The 26159-nt window shown below is 40.3% G+C and overlaps 1 protein-coding gene across 5 annotated transcripts; it reads left to right on the top strand.

The window, feature by feature from the left end:
- Positions 1-385: 385 nt before the first annotated feature.
- hnf1ba (HNF1 homeobox Ba) lies at positions 386-15640 on the top strand. 5 transcript variants are annotated; one of them, XM_071496613.1, is made up of 10 exons: positions 386-1082; positions 3180-3379; positions 3699-3966; positions 4052-4275; positions 9769-9923; positions 11098-11224; positions 11321-11503; positions 11964-12082; positions 12450-12494; positions 15219-15450. In XM_071496613.1, exons 1-10 carry the CDS (start codon positions 703-705, stop codon positions 15237-15239), a joined length of 1722 nt encoding a protein of 573 aa, XP_071352714.1. In that variant the 5' UTR covers positions 386-702; the 3' UTR covers positions 15240-15450. The 5 variants fall into 5 exon arrangements, with proteins under 5 accessions (XP_071352714.1, XP_071352715.1, XP_071352718.1 ...); XM_071496617.1 differs by having other exon boundaries at positions 554-1082; positions 3777-3966; positions 15219-15378; XM_071496615.1 differs by lacking the exon at positions 386-1082 and adding an exon at positions 2020-2205.
- The last annotated feature ends 10519 nt before the right edge of the window (positions 15641-26159 follow it).

Below are 26159 nucleotides of genomic sequence, written 5' to 3'. Positions count from 1 at the left end.
CAACAGCCCACAACACCTCATTAACAGCACCATCAGCACCTATATGATCATCTCATTAGTAAGTAATCATGGCAACACTTCAGCACCTACATAACAGCCTAAATGAAGTCCTTAAAAACAAACATAAACATCCCACAATAAACACACGGGCTAAACTAATACATGAATACAGTACTGCTATCTGCCAGTGCAAGTCCTCTTATTGGTTTAGAAAGAAACTCCTGCGGAATAAAACCACGGTTGAGAGTATTTGATCCAGCGATCTAAATATGTGCAGGTCGCCTTTCTTAAAAGTCTTTAAGGCATATACAGCAGGGTCCAAAGTCCACCAAAGTTTTGCTGATAAGGGGAGCCAATAAAAGCAGCAGCGCAGCAGTGTAAACACATGTCTACCTCGGCCCAGAGCGGGCCTTATTGTGGGGATTTACATAAGGCTCCCATCAGCCGGCCCACTCATTACCATGTTTTATATTCCCCTGCTCTCGGAAAGCATCATGGCAAAGTAGCTCCATCCTCCCCTTCAACAGGGAAGTGAAGCAGCTTCTCGGAGCAGGTGTCAGCGGCAGTGAACTCCGGACCACAGAGGAAAAAAAGGAACTTTATTATTATTATTATTTTTTTTTTTTACTTTTTCACCCTTTCTAGCCTCCGTTTTTCCTCTGTTCAAGTGCGCAGACAGCAGGCCTATATGTTGAGTTTTTAATGTTCTCTAAAATGGTATCCAAGCTGACATCCCTGCAGCAGGAGCTCCTCAGCGCCCTGCTGGACTCAGGAGTTACCAAAGATGTTCTGATCCAGGCCCTGGACGATATGGACCCCAGCCCACCGGGCTTTGGAGTAAAACTGGAGAGCCTGTCCATGTCTCCCGCTCCGCCTCAGAGCGGAAAGATGAACGGGGCGGACGCGGACTCGAAGCCCGTCTTCCACACGCTCACCAACGGCCACAGCAAGGGCAAGCTGTCCGGGGACGAGGGGTCCGAGGACGGGGACGACTTCGACACGCCGCCGATCCTGAAGGAGCTCCAGTCTCTGAACACGGAGGAGGCCGCCGAGCAGAGGGCGGAGGTGGACCGCATGTTGGCGTAAGTTCCCCCGCAACTTCAGATGATTTTTAAAAAAGGGTAGAAAAAAAAAGTTGGTCAATTTTAGTGAAGTTTAAAAGTGAAACTAGAAAGTAGGCTAAAAAAAATAAAATAAAATAAGCGGAGATACTGAGTTATTCTGTAGGAGCTCTTAATTTGAAAGTTTTGGTCCTTTAGCTAAGTCTTACAAAACACATTGGCTACATTAAAAAAAAAAAAAAAAAAAAAAAAAAGACAGGGCTTTAAAAACCTAAAAACACTTTTCCTTCTTTGTTTACAAATTTAAAAGAACCCGCCACGGCTCCGTTTTCACATTCTGGTTACTAATTATCCACATGGATTATTATTTCTTTACCTTTGCAAAATATCAGCTGAACTTAGATCTATTTATTATTAACTATACTCCACCTCTCAACGATAAAAATCCGGCAACAAGGGTCTGAAAGAACTCATGGCTGGGAGTTTAGGATATTAAAAATAATGATTATAATAACTAACTAAGCCACGGCAATAAATAAACAAATAAATAGACAAATAAATAAATAAATAGATAGAAATAATAATAATAATGATAATAATGTTTGACTTAACGATCTAATCATTAATTAAAATAACTGTTTACAGTTTCAGTTTTATTTTTACAATTTAGCCACTCATGCGTCAGCCCACCACGACAAAAAAAAAAAAAAAAAAAAGTTGAATCCTGATTAGACATCTTGCATCTATTTCTAATTATCTCCACTGAAAACCACTTGTGTCACTAAAACTAATATTTGAGGCTCTATGGTCGGCTCTCAGCTGCCGAGGAATATCAAAACTAACCCACGTGTAGTTAAGTTATTATTAATTTTATTCTATAAATCATCAACTGAAAGATACACAGTGGCGTGTGATTAGAGTGAATGGAGATCTGGTTATTCATTGTCAAAAGTTATAAACTAACATCTCCCACTTAACCCGCAGACTTAGATGTAGGCCTCCACATTCTCCAAAACAAACAGACGTGTGTAGATTTGCAGTTATTACCGATGTCGGTGTGTCTGGGCCCGCTAAGCTCTCAAAGCGCGGCGAGGCTCCGCGTCACCTCCGCACGGGTGAACAATGTGAAGGGCGAGATCCACAGGTAAGGACACGCTCGTCTTTAATGCCACATTTACACCTGGACTCCAGGTCCATGAGGATACGAGTAGGCTAGGCTACGTAAATGTCATTTCTTAAAAACGAATAAAAAAAGAAACTAATTATTATTATTATTATTTTTTTTTACTGATTTTGAGATGCATCTATAATTTTAGTGACAAATACATAATAAAAATACTAACTTCAAATTATATTAATTAAAGAGGGATCAGAGTTTAGTATGACATGCATTTTCTTTTTAGGTTAATCCAGTAAAACCTTAAATATATATTTATATTACTAACTACTGTTTTATGACATATACGTTTGATCTTTTGTGGACTAATGCCAGGTTAGTTTTACTTTAGTTTTTCCAAATACAGTTGACTCTGACAAACATCTTTGTATCAGAAGTTTTGTCAACCTGTCTGACAGTTTGTTGAGGCTTTGGGATCCTTTGCATTTATACAGTCATTGCACATTGTTGCTCTGAATTTGCACCAGCCTAACCTAACTCTTTCCAGGCTGAAATTTGAACCAAACACTAAGTCCAAGTTTCTCAACCTCCCTGAATCCACTTGAACTAACCTTTGAAAATATTTACAACCTATTGAACGGGCTACAATGATAAACGGGTTGTCTGTGAAGGGACTTACTATCATTACGGGCGCTTTAAACTTGAGGCCTGAAACAGGGTTGGTAAAAGGCAGGAACAAGTTCATAAGCAGCCGTGTGCTTGATAAGAATATCAAGGCAAATGTAAAAACTTTCATTACAAACAAAACTAAAATCACCTGAAAACCCTCTCCTCTTACATGAAGCATTTCTTCATGCATTCACATTCATTTATTAGTGTCACACAGACCACCAATCTGTGTAATGGTGGTTTTGCTCTTTACTATTTCCCTCTGACAGCTACGCATAGTTCAGGGGTGAAATGATTTGTGTTTTGTGCTCTTGTGTTGTATCTTAACCCAGAGAGGATCCATGGCGTGCTGCCCGTATGATCAAAGGTTACATGCAGCAGCACAACATCCCTCAACGGGAGGTGGTGGACATCACGGGGCTGAACCAGTCTCACCTCTCCCAGCACCTCAACAAAGGCACGCCCATGAAAACACAGAAGCGAGCGGCCCTCTACACCTGGTATGTCAGGAAACAGCGGGAAATTCTCCGACGTAAGTTAATATTTGAGTTTCTCACAGCTTGGCTTCGGCCTGCAATGTGTCGTTGGCAGCAGCACGGTGCTTTATTTGGATTTCAAACCTGTAGGGATATGACGTTGGATTGGACATTTCCTCATATTGCTGGATGACACTGACCCACAGTTATAAGCTCGATTTGATGAAGTTTTTCATAATGCATTGAAAGGATAACAAATATTATTTATGGATAGAAAACACACACACTATATGTCAAATAACTCCTTGTGTTTTTGTGTTAAATGAAATGATTGTGAAATCAGCTTTATTGAATGTACCTCTTCTTATTTTTCAGAGTTCAACCAGGCAGTACAAGGTTCTGGCAGCAATATGACAGACAAAGGCAATCAGGATCCGGTGTTTTTTTTCCCAGAGTTCAACCCGTCTGGTCAGGGCATGGGTCAGCCCGGTGACGAGGTCGGCAGCGAACCCTCCTGCAAGAAAATGAGACGTAACCGATTCAAATGGGGACCTGCGTCCCAGCAAATCCTGTACCAGGCCTATGAACGGCAGAAGAACCCCAGCAAGGAGGAGAGGGAGGCTTTAGTAGAGGAGTGCAACAGGTAAATAAACATGACGCCCCCCTGCACCTATTTCCCCAGACAACATCAAACTCAGTTTTTCACCTTGTGCGTCTGTTTCCTGCAGAGCTGAGTGTCTTCAGAGAGGGGTCTCCCCCTCCAAAGCGCAGGGCCTCGGCTCTAATCTGGTCACAGAAGTTCGAGTATACAACTGGTTTGCCAACCGGCGTAAGGAAGAAGCCTTCAGGCAGAAGCTGGCCATGGACGCCATCACTGCACCGACCCATAGCATCAACCCTCTGCTGTCACACAGCTCGCCACATCATCCCCAGACCAGCGCTTCACCTCCCAGTAAGATGCCGGGTGGCAGAGAGCAGATTCTTTATTTATTTTTTGGGCTTGAATGTTTAAATGTGTGAAGATTTATTGCGCATGTAGAAAAAATCTGAATTAAGTAGTGACAGAAAATATAAGCTCACCTCAGAAAATTGAAGGCGTTTACGCCTAAATTTTGGACAAAAGTATAAGAAAAGGACGTGATTTTGTTTTCCTCAGTGAAACTACTGTCAGAGAAGGTTAGAGGCACAGTTGATGTGATCAGAGAGGCAGAGAAAGAGGGGACAAGTGATCAATGAGTGTGAGTGAGTGAGCTGAGCAAATGCCATTGTTATTCTGATCTTTGAAAACACACTGAGAACAATCCACATTGTACCTGCAATCTCCACTCCAAAGTCAGCATGGAGAAGCATGACACAAAGGGCAGCAATCCTATGACAGACCAGGGTCGGGCCAGGGTCAGGGAGGGGGGGACAGACACATCCAGATCACCTCGACATAACGCCGTCATTTCCACATTCCCTCCTCCAGCCAGGTTGCTAATGACTCTGCTCAGAGAGTTGCCAAAGTGAGGAGATGCTGCGTGTTGTTGCTCTGACCATTTCACCCTGACCTGATGTTTGCATTCAGAGTAATTAGTATTGACTGAGTCTACCTGGCGTATACGACATAAAAACAAAGCTGATAGGCCTCACCGAGCATTATCCTCCGTGCCATCACTCACCCTCCATAAAACTGTGATTTGAGAGAGTCACTCAGAGCCTATTGTTGTCCTCTCGTGTTCGAACACGAGGTGAGCTTTGAAGGGAAAACAAACTGTTTGCCTTGGCTTGCTCTTTTACCTTTGGATAAACTGGTCCCACTTGTGGATTGTCTGTTTGCTTGAGTTTTTTTTTTTTTTGCTGCTCAGAACACCTGACCAGGCATTGACCTCAGGTTGCATAGCCGGAGAGGTCAGCAATAAGGCTGCAGAGGAGAAGGGTCGGGGCACGGCGGAAAGCGCTTTGCTCCCCCAGAAACCCTCAGCTGGCTGCTTACAAGGTGTCCTGCTGGCATCCTGCCGACATCATCAGCTGTTTTTCAGTGTCAGCCCCTGGTCTGACAATAATATCCCAGCAGGGCGTCTCATTGCGTTGCTAGGGCACGGCCTGTATTATGCATGCTTAATGGACAATTAAAACCCTTTGCTACTACATCTCCCAGGCCTTTGATAAGGGGCTCCTCTGACTTCTCCTCTCTATACTCTACCTCAGCAGGGGCTCCCATTGTCTGTGGTGTATTAGAAGACTGCACTGACTGTAACCTAGGTTCATTTATCTCTGCTGGGCCTGAAGGAGGACTGGTTTTAAAGCCTCCCCCCTCACCTTTATGGGCATTAGTATAGTTGCTGAGGCTGTGCGCAGACTTGGAGCAGCAGGAGCTGTCCACTGGGGTATTGGCTCTTTTCTGGCCAGACAGGACTGATGACCCCTTCTTTGCCTATAGAGAAAGCTAGTAATCCCCCCCCCTCTCCTCAGACCATCGCTGCACCTTCAGTGATACAAGAGAGGTCACTACTGGGTCAGATCAAAGAAACTCCTCTTACTTGGGGAGTTTTTATTGATTCGGTTTCAGTTCGTTGGTCGGTTGGTCACAAGTGGATAGACAGTCAAACAGTGTGACGTGCAGTTTTGGTGGTGACCTTTTTTTACGCTCTGAAATGAAACTGATCCGAGGCAGATTGCATAGTTTGCTGGCAAGCTCATGTGAGCATGCACCTGTGTTTTCCTATGTGATAGTTACCTACTGTTCACCCACGAGCAATGTTTACTGAGCTCAGGTAATCCGTCTTATTTATGGCATTTTACTTTGAAGCATTAACCTCCACCAACAGGTTAGTTAATGTCATGATGTGGTGACTAATCCATACCTTACAACGGTGTGTTTACAAACGTTGGATTTTCTTATGCAAAAATGGTTTAGCGAAAATATCATTTGCAGAAGTGGAAAGTAACTAAGTCCGAGCACAATACTTACATACTCACTAGTAGTTTCAAGTTACTTTTACATTTTTTAAAGATTTTACATAATAATATATATATATAAACCTAATATATAAAGTGTATGAAATATACTTCTAAAATGTTTCATGTAGGCCCAAAGTACCCAGTTATTAAACCAAAAATAGAAAGAAAGAAAAGTCTAATCTAAACTTTTTACTCTTTACTTCACTATGTTTGATTAACAACAGAACGACAACAGATTTTACATGAAATACATATGGTAATCTCACAAAATACAATGTATTGCCAATGATAAAACCAGTGGCTCTCTTGTAACACCGTACCATATAAAACAATGTCTTGTTAGGGTGCTTTTCACATCTAAAAAAAGGTTAAAGGTAAAATTAACCAGTATTTCACGAAAAATAGCAGATATCATCACAAAGTCCAAAAAACTTTGTTTTTCTTCCTTCCTGAACCGTTCCTTTTACATGTGATGGAGTATTTTTATGCTATTGTTTTGGTGGTTTTACTTCAGTAATCAACCTGACTTCTTATTTTCCCTCCGCTAATTTGGCAGCTGGCATCACCATAAGATTGAATGGTTGCTGTGTATGCTGAGCTGCGTCATTCTGAACGTTACAAAACTAGCAGACTCAGAAGTTCCAGATCAGATACAGTGGCAGGGGGTTTATGCGTGGGTTGCACTGCTTTCCGTCACCTCAGGCTAGCTTGAAACAGACACACACACACACACACACACACACACACACACGCAGAAAGGATGGCCTAAGTCTGCACTTTCCACTGCTCTGTGCCACAAAGAAGAGACTGGATACGTCCTGCAGAGACCCAGGAGGTCTGTCATATGCAGCGGGACTACAATGACTGCTGCCTGGGGTTGGGGAGGCAGGCTTTGATATTACATGGGTCACACAGGGAGCCAGAGCCTTTTAAACCTGCTGAAGGTCCTTGCTACCACTCCCCCTTCTGAAGTTCTCACCCTCCCCCTGCTCTCAAAGAGAAATCCCAGCTTCTTCTGGTAATGTGCCTTCTTGCCTTCTTCTTACTGAATCTGCTATTTAAAGGCAGGAGGATTAATATGATTGAAAAACTTTCTGTTCCCGGAAGCTTTCTAGAGACCGAGAGTGTCTTAGTTTAACTCGTGGAAGTTCTCCTGACTTACTCCGAGGTTCCCTGCAGATAGAGTTACTGAGGAATCCAAAGAAACAAACCTGGCATGAATAGCATCGTTTTCTCCTCCTGACACTTTAAGAGGTCGCCCAGCCCCGAGATAACTGCCTTTTTATGAGCCCTCTTCTGTTGTGTGGCAATGGGGGTCATGAGTCCAGTGGAGTGCTTTATTGTTCTGTGGTTGTGTTTACAAGGCATGGTGGAGTGTTGTGGGGTTGCCAGTATGTTGCAGGAGACAATATGAAGTCTGTAGGCTGTACAAAATGGAGGACAGGTAGTTTAGAGGATGAAATATGGCGCTGTGCTCCAGTTATCGTAGTGTCTGTATTTTAGGCATCTGTTGTTAAAGTTGTGGTTCAGCATTATGGGAAAAATGCTTGTTTATAATTTTGCTGAGAGTTCAATGAGAAGAGAGGTACCTCTGCCTGTCAAATGTGAAACTAAAGCCTAAAGACAGTGAACTGAGCCAGCCATAAAGACTGGATAGAGGGGCAACAGTTAGCCTGACACTGTCCTTAGGTATAACAAAATCCAGCTAATATCACCAGCATCTCTACAGCTCACTAAGCCACATATTATATCTTGTTTAAAGCTACAGTGACTGGTCAATTAATTGATAAGTAGGTCAACAGAAAAATAATTAGAAATGATTTTGATAATCAGTTAATTGTTTTGAACAATCTTTTGAGAAAACGTAGTTTAGCTTCTCAAATGTGGATATTTTGGTATCTTTGGGTTTTGCTTGAACGCAGATAAACTCAATCACACAATTTGCATAATTTTCTGACATTTTGAGAAAATTTCAAGAAAATAATCAACATTAATAGTTTGTCTATATTTAATTTTATCTAGCCCACAATGGCATCAGACCTCTTACCTAACTCGCTGCAAGAAAGTGACTAAGCATTTACTAAATACTAATAAATTACTGCTTTACATGCATGTATAGCAGTGGTTCATGTCGCGTCCGGCTGACTTCAGCGGGGCGCTCAGGCTGTCTCACCTGGGTCAGGGACGGCGGGCTCGGAGAAGATCTGAGCGCAAACAGAGTCTGTCTCTACACTGTCACTGAGGGAGGGGCGCTCTCCCTGTCTGTGTGGGGCTGAGACCACAGGATAAGAATGTGTTTGACATTGCTTGTAATTGTGTAATGTTTACTCTGTTGCTATCAGAGTGGGGGGTGGGGGGGGGGGGGGGCGCTGCAAACAGTAATTTGGCTGTTGGTTGTTTGGGAGGGTGAGGCTTTTCTCTGGGCCTCCAATGGGAGACAACATGTAGTCTAGACATGGGATTAAGTGATGGCACTAAAAGAAGATTGTCCATTTCACTGCAATATCATTTTGAATATTGAGAAAATACCGACATCATGGAAGGTACTGTACTTAAGTAGAATTTTGGTCCGTTTCCACCATTTTATACCTGCATTCCACGACATTTCAATATTGTACTTTTAACACAGCTTGAGTTACTTGCAGTTTCTAGTTACATAACAAAACATATACCAAGTTTACAAAATACACTTAGATGGCTGTATTTAGGCTGAAGAGGTGCAAATATCCAATATTTCACAAGAAAGAATGAAATATTAGAGAAATATAAAATAAAAAATAAAAACAAATGTATGTAGCAGAACTTCCTCCCTCCTCTCCAATTCATGTTCTCATGGCCGTTCAGATTTATCTGAATTTATCTGACCCTTTGTGGGGGTGGAGCCCAAACTCTAGACTGTGAACCACTGATCTAAACTGTATATAAAGTCGTAAAAACCGGCTCCACCTGAAGCAGCTAAACAGTAACAGTAAAATGCTGCGTACACACTGATACAGTAAAAAACAAATAATGTAGTAATGATATGTCAGTCTGCAAAAGAGATATTTTTATTTTTGATTCCTTAAGTGCATTTTGTTGATCATGAATATATATAGAAATTTGGATACAGCACTTTGACTGTCAACTGTGCAGTTTTGCTGCTTTACTTCTTCCACCACTGGCGAAACTTGACGCTGACGCAATTTCGACCACCAGCGGTAGTGTGTGTGCTGATCACAGAGTCTGATGGGAGCTCTGCTGTTGTGAGTGCGTGTGCACAGTGAGTGGCCTTGGCTGAGCTATGCAGATAGCAGCAGTGGACGGGTCAGTGTTTGTTTGCTCTGTCCTCCCCTGTGTCTGAGTCAAAGAGCAGGTGAGTCCGGTTGGTTGGAGTGACGGCGGCGCTGCTCAGCAGAGAACGAGGCCAGTGCTGCTATCTCTCTGCCCTATATAACTGTTAGAGCACACAGCAGCCAAGACAAGTGAAACTAACCTGCTCTGTCCCTCTGTTTCTCTTTCTCAGTGCGTTACAGCCAAGGCCCCGGTGAGGTCACCTCCTCCACGACCATCAGTCACCACAATAGCAACGCCATGGCGACCAGCCAGTCGGTGCTCCAACAGGTGTCTCCGGGAGGATTGGACCACAGCCACAGTCTGCTGTCACCTGACGCCAAGATGGTGAGTGAACACACCTGGGCCTTCATGGCCTCAGATTAGATAAGGCCAGGCCTGCGTTTAGCATAAACGTACAAAGCAGGATCCTGAACCTCCTCTCCCAAGGACCAACTGGCAAGAGCCAACAATTAGCACATTGTGCTGCTCTGTTTGGAAGGTGGAGCTGGGTTGGCAGGCCACGACTGGACTAGCGCACAGCCTTCACCAGAGAGGACCAGGCATGTGCATCACTCAGCCAATAAACCTGACAAAGAAACATTCTGTTCTTATTGATTAAATGCCTCACACAGAGGAGCCACAGGTGGAGCGCTGCTTGTTCTGCCAGAGAAATGACGCCAACATTTGATTATGCCCGAGGCTCTCTTTTTTTTTTTTTACTTCAGAGTTTCTCCCCTCTGCCCTAGTCCAATATTTGATCAGTGACAAGGAAGCCTGTGCAAGGACTCATAGCATTTGAGTAATGGTGCAACAGTACATCTGAAATATGATGTAAAAATACAAAATTCTCCAATTGCTTTGCAGTACGAAATCCTCCTGTTTAGACCATTTATGTTGCTCAGATAAATACAAAGGCTCACAAAAAATATATAAATTATGCAAATCAGTGTTGAATACTGTGCACCAACTTCCCCGTCAGTTCATAACACTTCTGCCTTTTGGAACAGCTTTACGTGAAATGACCACAGCAGGGGCAGGCGGTGTGGTGTGCGGCAGGTCAGACCTGACAGTTTCTTATCTGCAGATGTGTGTCTGGCCGGTCCCTCCTCTGCAAGCAGCTGGCAGTAGTCAAATAGACGCAGCCCCACTGAGAGCAAGGGTGATCCAGATCCACACAGACACTGCTGTAAATGCGTAGATGTTGTTTTGGTTACAGCTGTGTTTTTTGCAAATAAGCATGTATGCATTTGTATAAATCAACAGGCATATACAAACACTGTCAGTGTGCCACACAAACTAATGCGCACTCTTCCCTGCTGACATTTTTAGAGTGATTTTCTTTTCTTTACCTTTTGCTCTTTATCAGTATTTGCTTGTGTGCTTTGTGTGTTACTCAAGCGAGGTGTTATACAAAAGAATTTGAACTAAGTCAACATTTATGTCTGCTGTTTGTTTAGCAGACAGCATCTGTTTCACTTTGAAAATGAATTTGTGTGAATTTCCTTCATCTTTTCCCCAGATTTCGGGTTCAGGTGGAGGACTCCCTCCAGTCAGCACACTGACAAACATCCACAGCTCCCATCACAGCCATCAGCAGACACAAAACCTCATCATGCCTCTGTCTGGAGTCATGGCCATAGCACAGAGTGAGTCCTCCATCCTTCCATACGGAGAGAGAAGAAGTGAGAATTTATTTCATCACGACATGGTCTGAATGGGGTTTATTTTCTGCCTCTCACCAGGTTTAAACACATCACAGTCTCAGACGGTGCCAGTGATCAACAGTGTGGCGGGCAGCCTTGCAGCGCTGCAGCCGGTGCAGTTCTCCCAGCAGCTCCACAGCCCCCACCAGCAGAGCCTGATGCAGCAGTCTCCCAGCCACATGAGCCAGCAGCCGTTCATGGCCACTGTCACACACTCACACAGTCAGTACCACATTTCTGCTGTTTAAATCAGTTATATCAGGGGGGGTCGCAGCTAATGATTATTTCTATGATTACCAATCTGTAATGATTTTTTCTTTTTTAATAGTTTTATCTATAAAATGACAGTAAAAAGTGGACAATGCCTGTTATAATTTCTTAGAGATCAAGGTGATCATTGCAGCTCTAAATATATATTGTTGATCCTTTGTCACAATTTTAACGTCTATTAAGTTGTTGGATTGTTTTGTTTGAATAATTTCCCGAGGCCTCAAAAACTAATAAGCAATGCATTTTATAAGAAAAATTAATAATTGGAGAACAGTCAGAAAAAATAAACAGAAGTGTAAATGCAATATTTCCTCTGAATCACAAAGCTACCTGATAAAACCCTTATATATAGTTATATTTTTATTCTCTACAATAGTGTAAGTGTAATAATCTATTTTATTTTCATTTGCAGTGTATCCTCACAAGCAGGAGCCCCCACAATATTCCCACCCGTCACGTTTCCCCTCGGCCATGGTGGTCACAGACGCCAACAGCATCAGCACCCTCAGCTCCATGTCCTCAAGCAAGACGGTCAGTCCCTTAACCACCAGCACATCTCATTTTACAAGCCACTGTTAGATGCGCCTTCTCACCTCTCTGTGCCTGTCACTGCAGGTTTTAGTCCCAGTCATCATTACAGGCTTGTGTCCGCATGAGAATCTGCATTAAACCTGTGATATCATTGATGCTACATTTTTGCAACAGGGTGTACTGTCTTTTTCGAAATGTGACACTTCAATCAGTTCACGCATTTCCTACTGATACACAAAAATCACCCTCACATTGAGAGACGACACAATCGAAGCGCATGCCGACAGCAGGGACTGGGTCACGACAGGGGAGGAGAAGTGTGTGTTTTATGATTGTGTGCTGACTTGTTTAATTCCTGTCACATTAGGACGCTCCTGTAAACAAGATGGTGCAACTCGGGGGTCTCTCCTGGGTAAATAAATTTTATTAGTTCAGTCATGCAGTTTAGAAATGAATAAAATCACCAAAATCGCACACAAATCAAGTGTCTTAAGTAGCAACGCACGAGTGTTTTCGCCTCGAAACTGTTTGTTTTGGGGCTGCTGCTGATACTCACATGCTTTCATTGGAACTCAGACTAACACACGAGACAGATACATGGATAGTATACGCTCCTATTTCCTCTCACACAGACGTCTAATCAATCACCTGTTCCCTCATCCTGAACGCCTCTTGATTAATGCTCCCCCCTTTCACTTTCCTCTGGTGAGAGTTACCTCTGTGATCAGGAAATGAGCCTCGTTGTTAATCAAAGCTCTCAAGCCTTATGTCCCACTACTCTCCTCCATGCTACAGTGAGGCTGGAGATGAGGTGGGCAAGGTTTTTTTTCTTCTGTAATTACAACTCTTCCTCTTTCCTACTTCTCCCTGCTCTCGGTGATCGCTCTAGCCTGAAATGTTGACCACGGTGCTTTCACACGCTCAATTTCCCACGCTGAGGCAGAGCGCTCATACCCGCCGAGCTGCTACTGACAGACTGATGGGTTGATGGTATGATAGCTCAGGGCACGGTGTATCCTCTGTGTGGTAAAGGAAGTAACACAAATCTGCCAGAGGCTGTGAAACACACACATTTTGACCTGGGTGTTAACACAGTCTCCGGGAACAATCAGCTGTTTATCATGTTTGCAAAACAAAATAAGATATGTGTTTATAAAAGCCGTACCCAGTGGTGGAAGATGTATCAGCTTCTTTACTTGAGTAAAAGTGCCAGAATAACAATGTAAAAATACTTCATTAAAAGTGGAAGTCCTGCGTTTAAAATCCTACTAAATTAGAGGAGACTGAACTTTCACATGGGCTCGCTCAAACTCTTAATTTGTTAATTAACAAAAACACACTTACAGTCACTTTAACAAAGTTGTCTTTAACTATCAATCTCTTTTTAATGTTTGATGAGGCCCTTTTGTATTTTTCTTTTTAAAGCGTATAAAACTTTTATGTCTTGATTACTTAAGATGTAGAATACAGACCTCATTTATGGTAACATACTAAAACTGAATTATAGGTGGAGCACTGATATCAATTATTATCAGTTTTTTTGTTACTTAAGAATATTTCAGTTGTTTTTAGCTAATGTTTTCATTGTTACATCAAATTTAAGAGAACCTGTGAAAAATGCAAAAAAAGAGAGAGAAAGCAGAAACTTTGCATTGAGAATCTGGAACTATGAAATGAAATTGTAAAAATAACTTAAATGAATGATCAATTATCAAAATAGTTGCAGATTAATTATTTTTCAATTGACCATTTGATGAATCCATTCATCTTTCCTCCTCTAAATGTCTTTTTGTGCCTTTTAATAAAATCTTAATCTGCAAAGTAACTACTCATTCCATCTAACAATAAATGTAATGGAAGAAACAGAACAAGGTATAAAGAGGCTTAAAATGTAAATATAACTCAATATAAGTACAAATAGCTCAAAATCATACAGTGCTTTGGTGAAGGTATTTGATTACTTTCACCTCTGGCTGTACCCCATTGGTCAAATCATCACCCTGTGGTATTTCACAAACCTTTTATTTAAAGAGTAATTAGCTAGCAGGCTCTCCCAGGTATTTTCTTATCAGGATTTTATTTGGACGGGTCTGCCTTCTCATGATACGACCTGCTCTGGCTTTATAATTCTCATTGTTTACCGAGAACCCTTCGTTATACCTGACTGTTTAAAACTCACCTCGGCTCAGAGCCCGTTGTCTAATGACTCAGAGTCTTACCTGCAGGTCAGCTTTATCAGGCGAAGCTGTTTGCTGGCCGCAGGGTCACACCAGGGTCACCTGCCCCCACCCCTGGCGATGCAGGAAAAAATAAATTCCACAAACAATCTAAAAAAAAAAGAGAGAGCATTTCAATGGAAACAAGGCTTTTCAGCGTCAGGACAAGAGGGATGAGGAATGTATTTGGTCAGGTGTGGCACATGAAGGTGCAGGGCTGATGTATTTACCAGTGGAGGAAGAAGTATTCAAATCATTTACTCTAGAAAAAATGGTAATACTACACTTTAAAAATACTCCATTATAAGTAAAAGTCATAGTTTCAGTTAAAGGCTGTAGAATTTCTATATTTTTATTGTTGTTTGTGCACCCTTCAATACTGTAAGACTTCCAAGCACACTGGTTCCTACTGATGATATAATTCTTTAAAAACAGGTTATAAATATATATTTTTATGTTTTATATATACTGAATGATTTTCTAAAACATTTGGGCAGTGAATTGTGAATTTGTTGGGGAATAGTTTCAGCTGCGGATTTAAACACATTTGGCGCTCTAATGAGTATTTACAGCTACAAGAAAATATCAAAAGTAAAAATCTTGCCAGTGTAAAGATATTGTTCATCCATTAACATGTAGCAACACTTTAACATTATAGGTGGTCCAGGGAGAGCTAATTCTACCTGATGTGTTATGTATTTTCAATCTAATCAGGAAAGCAAGTAACTGTGGGTTTAAAAGTACAAGGACAACATTTCCCCCTGATATCTAATGGAGTAGAAGTGTCAGTAGGATATAGCATATTTGTCATTTGTCAGGTCACTATCATGAAACCTGTGTGACTGGACAGATTGTATTTATTATTTTATGTAACACAGCCCTACTTTGTCTGACATTTCTCTCCCTCTCATTCTTTTCAGTGTCCTCTTCAAGCTTGGTGAGAGCATCCTTGACTTCCTCGGTGCCCGGCAACTGGAGCACATTTTTCCGCCCTCTCACTGCGGTAACCATGACAACTCTTAATAACCGGCAACGGCGCGCTGGATGATGAGTCAGTCAACAAACAGGAGGAGTGATGACGGTGGGCCAGGCGGTGAAAATGAGAAATGGGGACAGAGAAGGAAAACAAACAAAACAGAAAAAAAAGAAAAATTCACTGAACCTGAAAGTGAAGAGACTGGATTCCCCCCTCTGTTGCACACACGATCAATAAGGATGTATGATTTTAATCTCTGAAAACAGTATTCAGTTTTTCATGACCCCCCCCCTTTTTTTTTTTTTTAAATGTACAGCCATCTTCTTTTGTGACATTACAAAGGAACAAAAACCAAGCACCAAAAACCACTCATGAATGAAGGCTCTGGGACAACTTCTATTACACTGTGATTTAAGGTGGAAATATGAAGATACACTGAGACAGCGATCAGCCTGTGTGACGGTTCAAGGATCCAATGAAGGCGATTCACTCACACAAAGTACCAGTAAGCCTTTGCATGTGAGCAGATCTGTGTGACAATCACAATAACCTGTATTGATCTGACATTCTTACTGGGCCTTAAAGGAGTCTTCCATGTTATTCTTTCACACTTAGTTGACTGTACTAGCATCAGCGCAGGCGATGAATGCCATCTGTCGCTGGACGGATTCATCATTTCGAGTTTTTCAATGTGTATACTGTGATTGAAAAAGACTTTGACAATCTTGAAAGGACTATGCAATGTGTCTATAGGTGTATGCAATGCTTTGTATAGCTGGATTCTGCACAGAACTCCACACACGTGAGACTGGGAATGAATATGCACTATCAGTGAAGTCACCAACAATTATTATACTACACTGGAGTTGCTGTTGATAAAGCTGCCTGTAAAATAACACAAAAGCAGATGGATGGATGTGTGACAAATATGCACACTGTAGCTACAACTTCTATTCGTCACCATGTCTCAAAAGCTAGCCTGCCATATCCATGAACCTAGTCTTGCCTTGTAGGGGAGGACTGACTCACACACTCACTCTAAATGTGGCCCATCCCCTCCATGGAAACCTTTGGCTTTTGTTTGCACATAGGTTCAGGTGAATTTCAGGAATGGGACTCACCCTCCTCCTCCTACCTTTCCCACTTCCTGACAGAATGTGAAGAAATAGGACAAATATTGTTAGTAACTCCTCATCATGAGTCAGGGCACAGGACCCCCCTCAGTGTAGAATGAAAATATTGACAAGTATTCAGAAACAAAACAATCATCTTAGTCTGGTATTTTGTGAAGGAGAGAGACATGAAAGAGGATTATGTTGTGACAGCAGCTGCTCTAATCTGACAGGAATCCACAAAGACTGAGAAATGTTGGGGAGAGGAGCAGCTGCTGTGGGTACACACACCCACGCGAGCAGTATTAAGGTGTGATCAGTCAGAAAACGGAGCGAAGTTTCATCTTGCATCTTCTCACACAAATTTGACCGTTGGACTCTGTGTTTATTCACCCCAAACAGTTTTTGCCAGATTGAGCAATTGGTTTACTTTTTGTTCAACTGAGCAGGTAAAAACTTTATGGACTGCTATAATTTGGCCTACTTTAACATGATACACACATTTATACACATATTCTGTTTGATATACACTTTCTGAGGGTATGAATGTCCATAAACTCTCATAACTCTAGATCTTGACAAAAAAATCTTTTCCAGTTTTCTACAGCATCAGAGTGATACATTTCCAGTTGTCTGAACTTCCACTGGTACATAGCAAACTGGAACTGCTAATAACCAATTTGGCATATTTCATTTTCCAATTAGCTGATAGCAATTCACTTTATTACAACATTATACTTCTTGTTTCTTATAAAATGTTATATTATATATTATATTATATTGAAGACTCCTAAATGAAAATGAAAACTCCTGTGACCATTTTTGTAGGGTCTGATTCTGGTACTTTTTGTCAGTCAAATCTGGCAACAACAGTCTGGAAGAGTGTCTGTGTGCATGTTTTCGAAAAATTTATGTGAATTTATGTCCAGTTGCGTCAGTCCATTGACTCCAAACATAGAGTTTGCTTGAACGCTTCGCTTCGTGTTCCGTCAGAACACAGATCCTAGAGGGAAAGTTTAAAATAGGGACCGAATTTGGCATTAAGAATAATTTTTCTTTTCACAATATCTACCCATGTTTGTATGAGACAATAAGGCAATTTGTGACTATCAAACTCTGCATATCATAAGTGTGGCAGATCCAGTCTCCTATTCAATATTAGGTCATTACATTGTTTTATTGTTATGTTGGTTGGTTTGTGACTGTTATAGGCACATCTCTTGCCATCTGATCAGAGGGCACTCATAACTTGTGTGGCAGGACGTGATTATTTTTTTCCTCCTAATGTATTATTTTTGTATAAAATTGAAATCAATCATAAATCATTATTTATACTTTCTGAGAAAATATTGATATTTCAAGTAAAAGTTTTTTTTTCCAAAATGAATACATGGTTGTGCTTATTTTGTATGCAACAGTGAGAGATTTATGTACATAGATTAAAAAAAAAAAAAAAGCAGTGGTGGAAGACATGTACAGATCCAGAAGTATAATTAGCAAAACCACAGTATGAAGAAATGACATGAAATGTCAGAATTATAGTAGAGAGAATGATTTGTTTCAGCGTTTATTGCATTTCATTATATTCCAAGTGTATCAGAAGTTTACATACACTTTGTTAGCATGTGGTAGCATTGCCTTTAAATTGTTTAACTTGGGACAAATGTTTCAGGTAGCTTTCACCAAGCTTCTAACAATAATGTGCTGAAATCTTGGCCCGTACCTCCTGACAGAACTGGTGGAGCCAAATCAGCTCACACCTTTTCAGTTCTGCACACAAATTTTCTGTTGGACTAAATTCAGAGCTTTGTGATGGACAGTCCGATACCTTGACCTTGTTTTCTTTAAGCCATTTTTCCACAACTTTGAAAGAATGTTTGGGGTCATTGTCCATTTGTGAGATCTAGTTGTGACCAAGCTTTAACTACCAGACTGATGTTTAGAGATCAATATATCCACATAATTTTCCTTCCGCATAATGCCATCTATTCTGTGACATGCACTGGTCACAACATGTTGCTGCCACCCCCCCAGCTTCACGGTTGTGATGGTATTTTTCGGCCTCAGCCTTTTTTCTCCAAACATATGATTGTCATTTTGGCCAAACAGTTCAATTTCTGTTTCGTCAGAGCACAGGAAATGTCTCCAGAAAGTAAGATCTTTGTCCCCATGTGCATTAGCAAAATTTAATCTGGCTTTTTATGGAGGTTTTGGAGCAGTGGCTTTTTCCTTGCAGAGCAGACTTTCAGAACACGTCACCTTCCTGAGTGGTGTGACACCTGTATCCTGACATCCTGTCCTGGATGAGAATAATACTTTATTGAAAACTATCAATGATACAAAAATTCTATTAGTTCACACTAATAAATTGTAATCTGACTGGAGGTAAGCCTCTGTGGGTTCATCACTACAAGGGTCACTTTTTAACTCTCAAGTATGATTGCTTGTTAATTTAAAGATATTGCTTATAGCAGCTTTAGATTTTAAATTTTACCTTCTTTGATGACAACAAAACAACCAACTTAAAAACTGCCAAGTGTAGATACAAGTGCATAAAGAAGTGAAAGGGACTGACAGCTGAACAATAGTGTGGTTACTGAAGTAATATAAAATACAATGAGCCTACACTTTGTTTGCTGTCTAGTTGCTGTAAAAGGGGTTGATGTGACTTGTTAAACAGCAATAAAAGACATCAGCTTTAAAATTAAAGTCTTCATCATATATAAAAAAAAATCATCTCAGCTTTATTATGAGCCACTTTAACGCTTAAAAAACTAACAGGATTGGGATTTATATTACTTGGCAAAGACCTAGCTCTACTACTACGCTACTTTTCGACCCCTGTGTTGACCTGCACCCTCCATCGTGGAGCCCTGCTGGGGAAAGCCTTGTAATCCTCTGATGTTGCTCTATTTGGTTTTCAATGAGACCTTTGATTTTCAGACCCAGGAAGCCTCTAAAGATCTGACCAATGTCTCTTTTACTCTTTTCTCTAAAAGAAACTGAAATACTGGAAGGCTCATTTGCATCTGTTAAAGACTGAAATACAACACTCAATTCTCTAAACAGCAGCTAGGATTTCAATACAAACTCAATTCATTAGCAGGTTCTTGAATACTACAAAAGTGTTAAAGAACTTTGTGGCTAAAAACAGTTTATGTTTGTTGATCAATTAGTGAAAATACTATAAAGCGTATTGCACTGATTAGGCATTATCCTCCTACATACTTAGTTGTAAGTCTTGTTGTTCGAGGTGTAAGTGTGTTTGATCAGGAAACACTGGGTTGATCTGTTGCTCAGTTTTGGATGATCTTGATTGATTTATTTTATTCTGACCTCAAAGATTTCTGATAATCTTCTATAACACACAGCAACATATCTTAGCATCTCAGCCATCTGATGTTTGGATTACGTATAATCGACTTAAATGTCATTTCTGTTTTACTCCAGTGTTTACATCCATTACACATGCTGAATGTTCATGTAATTACAGTGTAAAGTTAAAGTTATAATGAGCTGCCACATGCTGTGCTTTTACCAAACAGCCTGATGAAAATGAGGAAATGTTTTCATTATGATAACTATGATTAACACAGTGTGTTTCAGCAGGGGGCACCATTACTTATTTAGGAGCTCCAGGTTACAGCAATAAAGTGAATTCACATGACGAAATAACACATTACATGGAACTGATTCAAGTATAATAACAGCATTACTATGGTTTAATTATTCAGTTTCTTTGGCAATATTTGGAATAATTTTGATGACTAAATTTAAAAAAATGACTTACTTAATTTACTTTATTACCAATATCAATTGTATAATTATAATTATAATCAATAATTGTGAGTTTAACACACACACCAGCCACACACTGTTATGGCTGGTAATGAAAATCAGTTGAGTTGTCCACATGCCGGGCAGTTCTCATCTCCCAGGAGGCTGAAGTGAAGGGAGGAGCGTTAAGCATTCTTCAAGACTCAAAGACTCAATTTTATAAGCTTCACATCACCTCCTCCACAGCTGTCTGGTTTAGTGCAGCATCTGTCTGGTCAAAGAATAAAAACATCCAGGAGACAGAGGATCATCGACTCTCCCTTGAATTCTTGTGAGAGGACTGGCATGACTCGCAGGCAGGAGAGCGAAGCAGGAAAGGTCACAACTGATGCCGCCAAACTTTGACCAAACATGATTCACAAGCTTTCTCTCATATCAGTCAAAACTGACACAGACTGTAAAACCTATTTCAGTAAAACCATAAATACTGATACCGCTGCTGCTAGTACAAGTACAAGCATTACTGCTGCTACTATTAAGTTCTACTGCTCTTTTTAATACACCATTATTCGTTTGGTGATATAGAAAACAACTCAGGTGGTTCCATTACACAAAGGTGGTGAGACCCAAACAACCTGCAGTTACTCTCTCTCTCTCCCTCTCTCTCTGTCGCTCGCTGATCGACCCACAGTGACATACCTTTGTGGATAACAATAACGTCCTTCTTTCCACAGCAAACTATCATTATCAAATTTCTAATTATTACCCTTGGAAATTCTCCAAAGTACAAACTTAATGGTGAAAAAGTTCTTGGCTGAGCAGCTCTCACACAGTTGATGACATGTATGAATAACCAATCAGGGATATAGATTAACCGCACATCTTCCACATTGTACATTCTTTAAAATAAAATTAAAAAAAAACCTTAGTCAGTGCATTCATTGGTATGTTATTATGCAACAACATATACAGTTGTAATTAAAAAAAAAAAAGTTAATTTGTGTAAAATCTTTAAATACGATAATATAATTAAGGTGGGAAACTAACAACATAATATATTTATTATGTATAAATATATAAATGAGGATGAAATACTAGGGAAATGGCTGAAATGGAAACCAAATTCTTCTGCAGGACAAGGTACATTAGGAAATCATATAATGAGAATTTAGTACCACATTGTAAAGAATTGGCCTCAGCACATAAATCCCCACATTCATGGAAACATAAACACAAATCACTTTGTGTTGTCTTTAAATCCAAGTTAACACAGTTCATAAATGAAGCAAAAGCATTAAAAGATGCAGTAGTGATGAAATGTTGTGTAAGAACAAGATGACAGATGAAGCCCCGATGAGAGGAACAGGGTGCAGAAGATGCTCTGTTAGAGAGTGAAACTATCTGCCTGCTGCTGTGATGGAAGTCGATCGATAGATTCAGTTCGGCCGAGAACTCCAGAGGTCAACACGAGAAGCGAGCTGACACACAGGGAAAAGAGAGGAGCGGGACAAAGAGACAGAAAATGGAAGCTGCAGGGTGAATGTGGCCGTGTGTTTAGCAGAGCTAGAAGAAAGGATACTACATCAACTCCAGCTGAGGCCCAAGGGGTTAATGGATAAGACTACCCAGCAGGGGTCAAAGGTCAGGAGGCCACTCTCTGCCAGGGCTAATTGGTCACTGCGACCAGAGTTTACGCCGACCTTTCTATGGAGAAATACATACACATGTATGGAGCTGCTCTGACAGGAGTCTTCCATCAAAAGCCCTGATCAAGGAGGCCTCTGTTGTGCTCCTGCACAGTGATGGAGATCAGTCAGGCCTCCGTAGTAACAATCAGCACCCTTCACCGTACATTGACACCAGTACCACCTACAGTGACAGCCAGGCTGGACTCATGAAAAGATAAGTGGACTTTGATCTTAAGTTATTCTATTCAGTTCTCTTCAAGTCATTAGCACTCACTTTTGACCGTTAATATGATTTAATATGATGATGTATCCTTTAGTTTACATGAATCTGTCTTTGAGTTTAGTCATTCATTGTCCAACAAGTGTCAGATATAATTCCCTCTATATCAGTGGCTCTCAAACTTTTTCATATCAAAGACCCTAAACTGACATAAATTAGACCACAGACCCCCATTTGATAAGATTTTTGCTTTTATATGTTGTATTCCAGAAAGTGTTTGAAACCCATGACCAAAATAGTCATACATTCTGTCACTGTGTTACTCCTGGATAGAATTATAGTGAAAATAAATGATGCCCCTTTCTGCTGGGGACCCCCACGAAGCCCCTCAAGGACCCCTGGGGGACCCCACTGCTCTATATAATACACACAGACTTTGCAGATTGGTTTTTTTAAGAATGTCACTGTAAAGAGAACAGTTATAAGACTGGTTACTTTAATGGTAAAGCTCTGCATCATGTTTTATGATCATGAGTTAAACATGTAAAAATCTTAATCTGAGAAGTAAATGGTAACTCAAGCTGTCAAATAAATGTAGAGAAAAAATGACAATGTTAAGCTATCTCATAATTGTACTGAAGTACAGAACTTGTATGTCGGCCCATCTAAATGATCTTGTTTAACATTTAAATTTGTAGATGACATTCAGAAAGAAAGAAAAGCTGCTGAGATTTTACCTGAAATAAATTATGTAGTATAAACAAGCATTGAACTAAATATTAGGGCCACTTGAGGTGTTTAAGATGAGTCTCTGCAGGGCAAAAGTGCAAGTCTGCTTTCACCAGAATGAGTCCAAATTCACTGTATTTGCATCTGAGGCTGAGAAACTGTAAGAGCCCCGGACTCAGAGAGATCCTGACAGATTGATGTTGTCATGCTGATGCTGTCACGGGCTTGATGCTGGACGGGTTAATGATTTATGAGGACTAGTGGGATGCCCAGAATGGGACCTGGGTTAATGTTCACCTTTCTCACCAGACCTCCTCTGGGGGGCTGCCCACATCCAGTCCTGATCCAGCCGTCGAGAGGGGACCTGACAGACTGACTCGGCTGGCCTCCAGCTAAACCTGGCGCACACAGCAGGGAGGGAGCCCACGCTCTGCTCTCAGAGGCCTGTGAATGGACTGAGAGAAGAGGAGGGGGCAGGAGAATGACAAGGCCTAATCGTCTTTTTAATGAGTCTCAATAGAAGCGATAAAGAGCAGCACAAAATAATTCAAACACTTGTAATGAGCTCACAAAAGTCACCTTCTCTAAAAAATGTGTTTTGCTTATTTGTTACATCACTTGGATGTTTGAGCTTCACTGTGCAGGGTTTCATACTAAAAGGCTGTTTTCATGTTCATCTGCTGAGGAGGGAAAGTTTCTCTTTGCTCATTAACTGGCAACAATTTGATGATTATTAATTATCAAACTGAATTAATCCTCTCTAAAGTACCAGCTCCTCAAATGTGGATATTTGATATAATTTAGATAGAAATAGTTTTCAGTCTGTGACAGTAAGGTCAGTGTCTTTGGATTTTAATGTTGGTCAGACAAAAACAAGCAATTTGTATCTAATATATTGCATATTATGTACATTGTTTTATATATAGTTTTTCTCTATTATATGACATTTTTATTTAAGAAAGTAATCATTAAACATATTGATAATGAAAACGACTGGTGGTTGCAGCCTTACAGTACGTCTATGTCCTCTGGATTAATACAACCTAAAGTGTTAATTACTTAACACACAAAATGAGCTCAATGTAAACTAAGACAGTGACACACTGGCCCTCCACAAGACCAGGGCCACGGATGGCCCCTGGGAAGTTGTCCGCTTTGCCTGCTGATAATCCAGCCTTGCCCGACATGTCTGCAGAGCAGCAGCCTGGATTTTAGAAACACTAAAGTCATGAGTCCAAGTACTCAAATGCAAAATTTGAATGTTACATATCTGTATTGTATCAGTCAACTGTTCAGTCATATTTCCTAGATAATTTTCAGTGCCTTCTCCTCACTATGAGGAATGAAGTTCTGCTGGAGACATACTAACTCCTTTATATGTCTGCACATCGAATGACACTTCAGTACCAACCAAAATGTGTTGGTCTCATGTTCCATTAAATTCTTAGTCTTGTTGTCTTAAGTCACAGGGTTTCCTGATTTTAAAGATTTTCTAACTTTGGACTAGATTTTCTGCACCTAAACCTTCTTATGATGACAGTGATGCACTGATATTTTGTTACAAGTTCAGTTATTTATTAATCCACTCTCTTGTTGTCCATAGGTATGTGGTTTTCTTTTGTTATATTTTGTTAAATAAGAAAAATAGTCAAAACATATACATATTTTTCATGTTACGAGAAATACTGATGTCAGGCATCTTAATTCCCCCAGTTTTTACTTCAATTCAGCTGATCTGATATATTTTTCTTCTGAGTTTTAACCACACTGTGGGATATTAGTGGAGAAATACTCACTGTGAATTTAATTTTACTCTCTTTTTGCCGAAATCTGTTAAAGTTAAAGATACTAAATTCGAAATGAGAGTCCTTAAAATAACACAATTACCCTTCAAAACCTGCCTGGTGTATTTTACATTTAAGTGTGGAATATAAACTTTCCCTCAAATTCCCATAGACAAATACTGAAGATATGAGCTTGGTGCCACAGGTGGTAGATATGACCCTGCATAGTGGCACCAAGTCTTGATTTCCTTTATTAAATTACATGTTTTTGACCTGAAAGTAGTAAAATGTACTCTTTAACTTTAACTTACACTACTTGCTAAAACTTACAAATAAATTTAATGGAAAACCACTGAAAACAAAACTTTAACATCCTGAATAATGGCTGAAGCCCTGTTGTGTGAGACTTGCTGTGATTATAAGCAAGTGAATGAGGAATAATATACTGTGAAATTATGAAAGAACAAATTCAATACTGTGGAAAAACCTCCCACACAGACTTGTCACCGCCTGGATAAAATACAGTAAAAACAATGCTTTTTCCTCTTCATTTGTTAAAATTGAAATAAAGTTTTTCTCCCAGTTGTGAGTCACTCTGAGGCCTACATGGTTGCATTCGTCCCTCTATAATGTATATGGACTCTGAATCATTGCGGCTGAATAGAGCTGAGGTGTAGGAGAGGTTGAGGGCAGACCAGGTGATGGATAGCGGCGGGGCTTGTCATCCGACGCCTTACACTGCTCTCATTAAGCTGTAAATCTTTCACAACAGCACCCAACAGCTAAGACAATGCCAGAGAGGCTTTTCCTTGTTGCTCCACCTTGTCATTGGTGTAACAATGAAACCGCCAACTGAATTACTTTTGTCCGGACACACAATGGCCTCAATACTTCAAGCAGCCAGTAAAAATGTTGGACAACACGTTAGGTCATAAATGCAGGTGCTGTCCAATACAGCAAACAATAAGAGTATCAGTATACATAACATACCGATAATGATGCAAATCAGAGATAATTATCTAATGAAAACTTTAGCTGTGTTAGCACAACACAGAGTGGATCAGGTGAATAAAGATTTCCCTCTGTTTGAAGAAGTGAAAGAGACAGTTTAAATTTTGGATACAACATTTACAATAATGATACCAATGGTTGAAGTGCAACTTTAGGAGTGTCACTGTGGTGTTTTTTTTTTTTTTTACCAAATCATATTCACTGTATTTAGCAGCTGCTAGGCTCATAAATATTAGAAATATATCCTTTGGCACAGTAATAACAAATGTAACAGCACATATATATAAAAACATATACACAAAATGTAAAAGTTTATGGTACTGAAACAAAGATTGAATGCAACCAAGTAAATTATAAGAAAGTGTCTATTCAATTTGTGTAAAGATGAACATGAAATAAAATGAAAGACTTCTGGAGTATTTACTTTTCATATAATATTTGTTTCGAAGACTTCATATAATAATATTGTTTGAAGACTTCAGTTAACACAAGAATCAGATATCTTTAATAATGCATTAGATACGGAATATAATATTATCATATTGTAATACAGTGTTAACAATC

This window comes from Trachinotus anak, unplaced genomic scaffold (assembly GCF_046630095.1).
Source record: "Trachinotus anak isolate AG129_WGS33_773 ecotype Australia unplaced genomic scaffold, CSIRO_AGI_Tana_v1 ptg000014l, whole genome shotgun sequence".
Lineage (NCBI taxonomy): Eukaryota > Metazoa > Chordata > Actinopteri > Carangiformes > Carangidae > Trachinotus > Trachinotus anak.
This window is presented reverse-complemented; position numbering and strand designations above follow the sequence as displayed.

Coding starts and splice junctions, on each gene's coding strand:
- hnf1ba (XM_071496613.1), top strand. CDS start 703: ATGTTCTCTAAAATGGTATCCAAGCTGACATCCCTGCAGCAGGAGCTC. Junction 3,380..3,698: donor ACAGCGGGAAATTCTCCGAC/GTAAGTTAATAT, acceptor CTTATTTTTCAG/AGTTCAACCAGGCAGTACAA. Junction 9,924..11,097: donor TGTCACCTGACGCCAAGATG/GTGAGTGAACAC, acceptor TCTTTTCCCCAG/ATTTCGGGTTCAGGTGGAGG.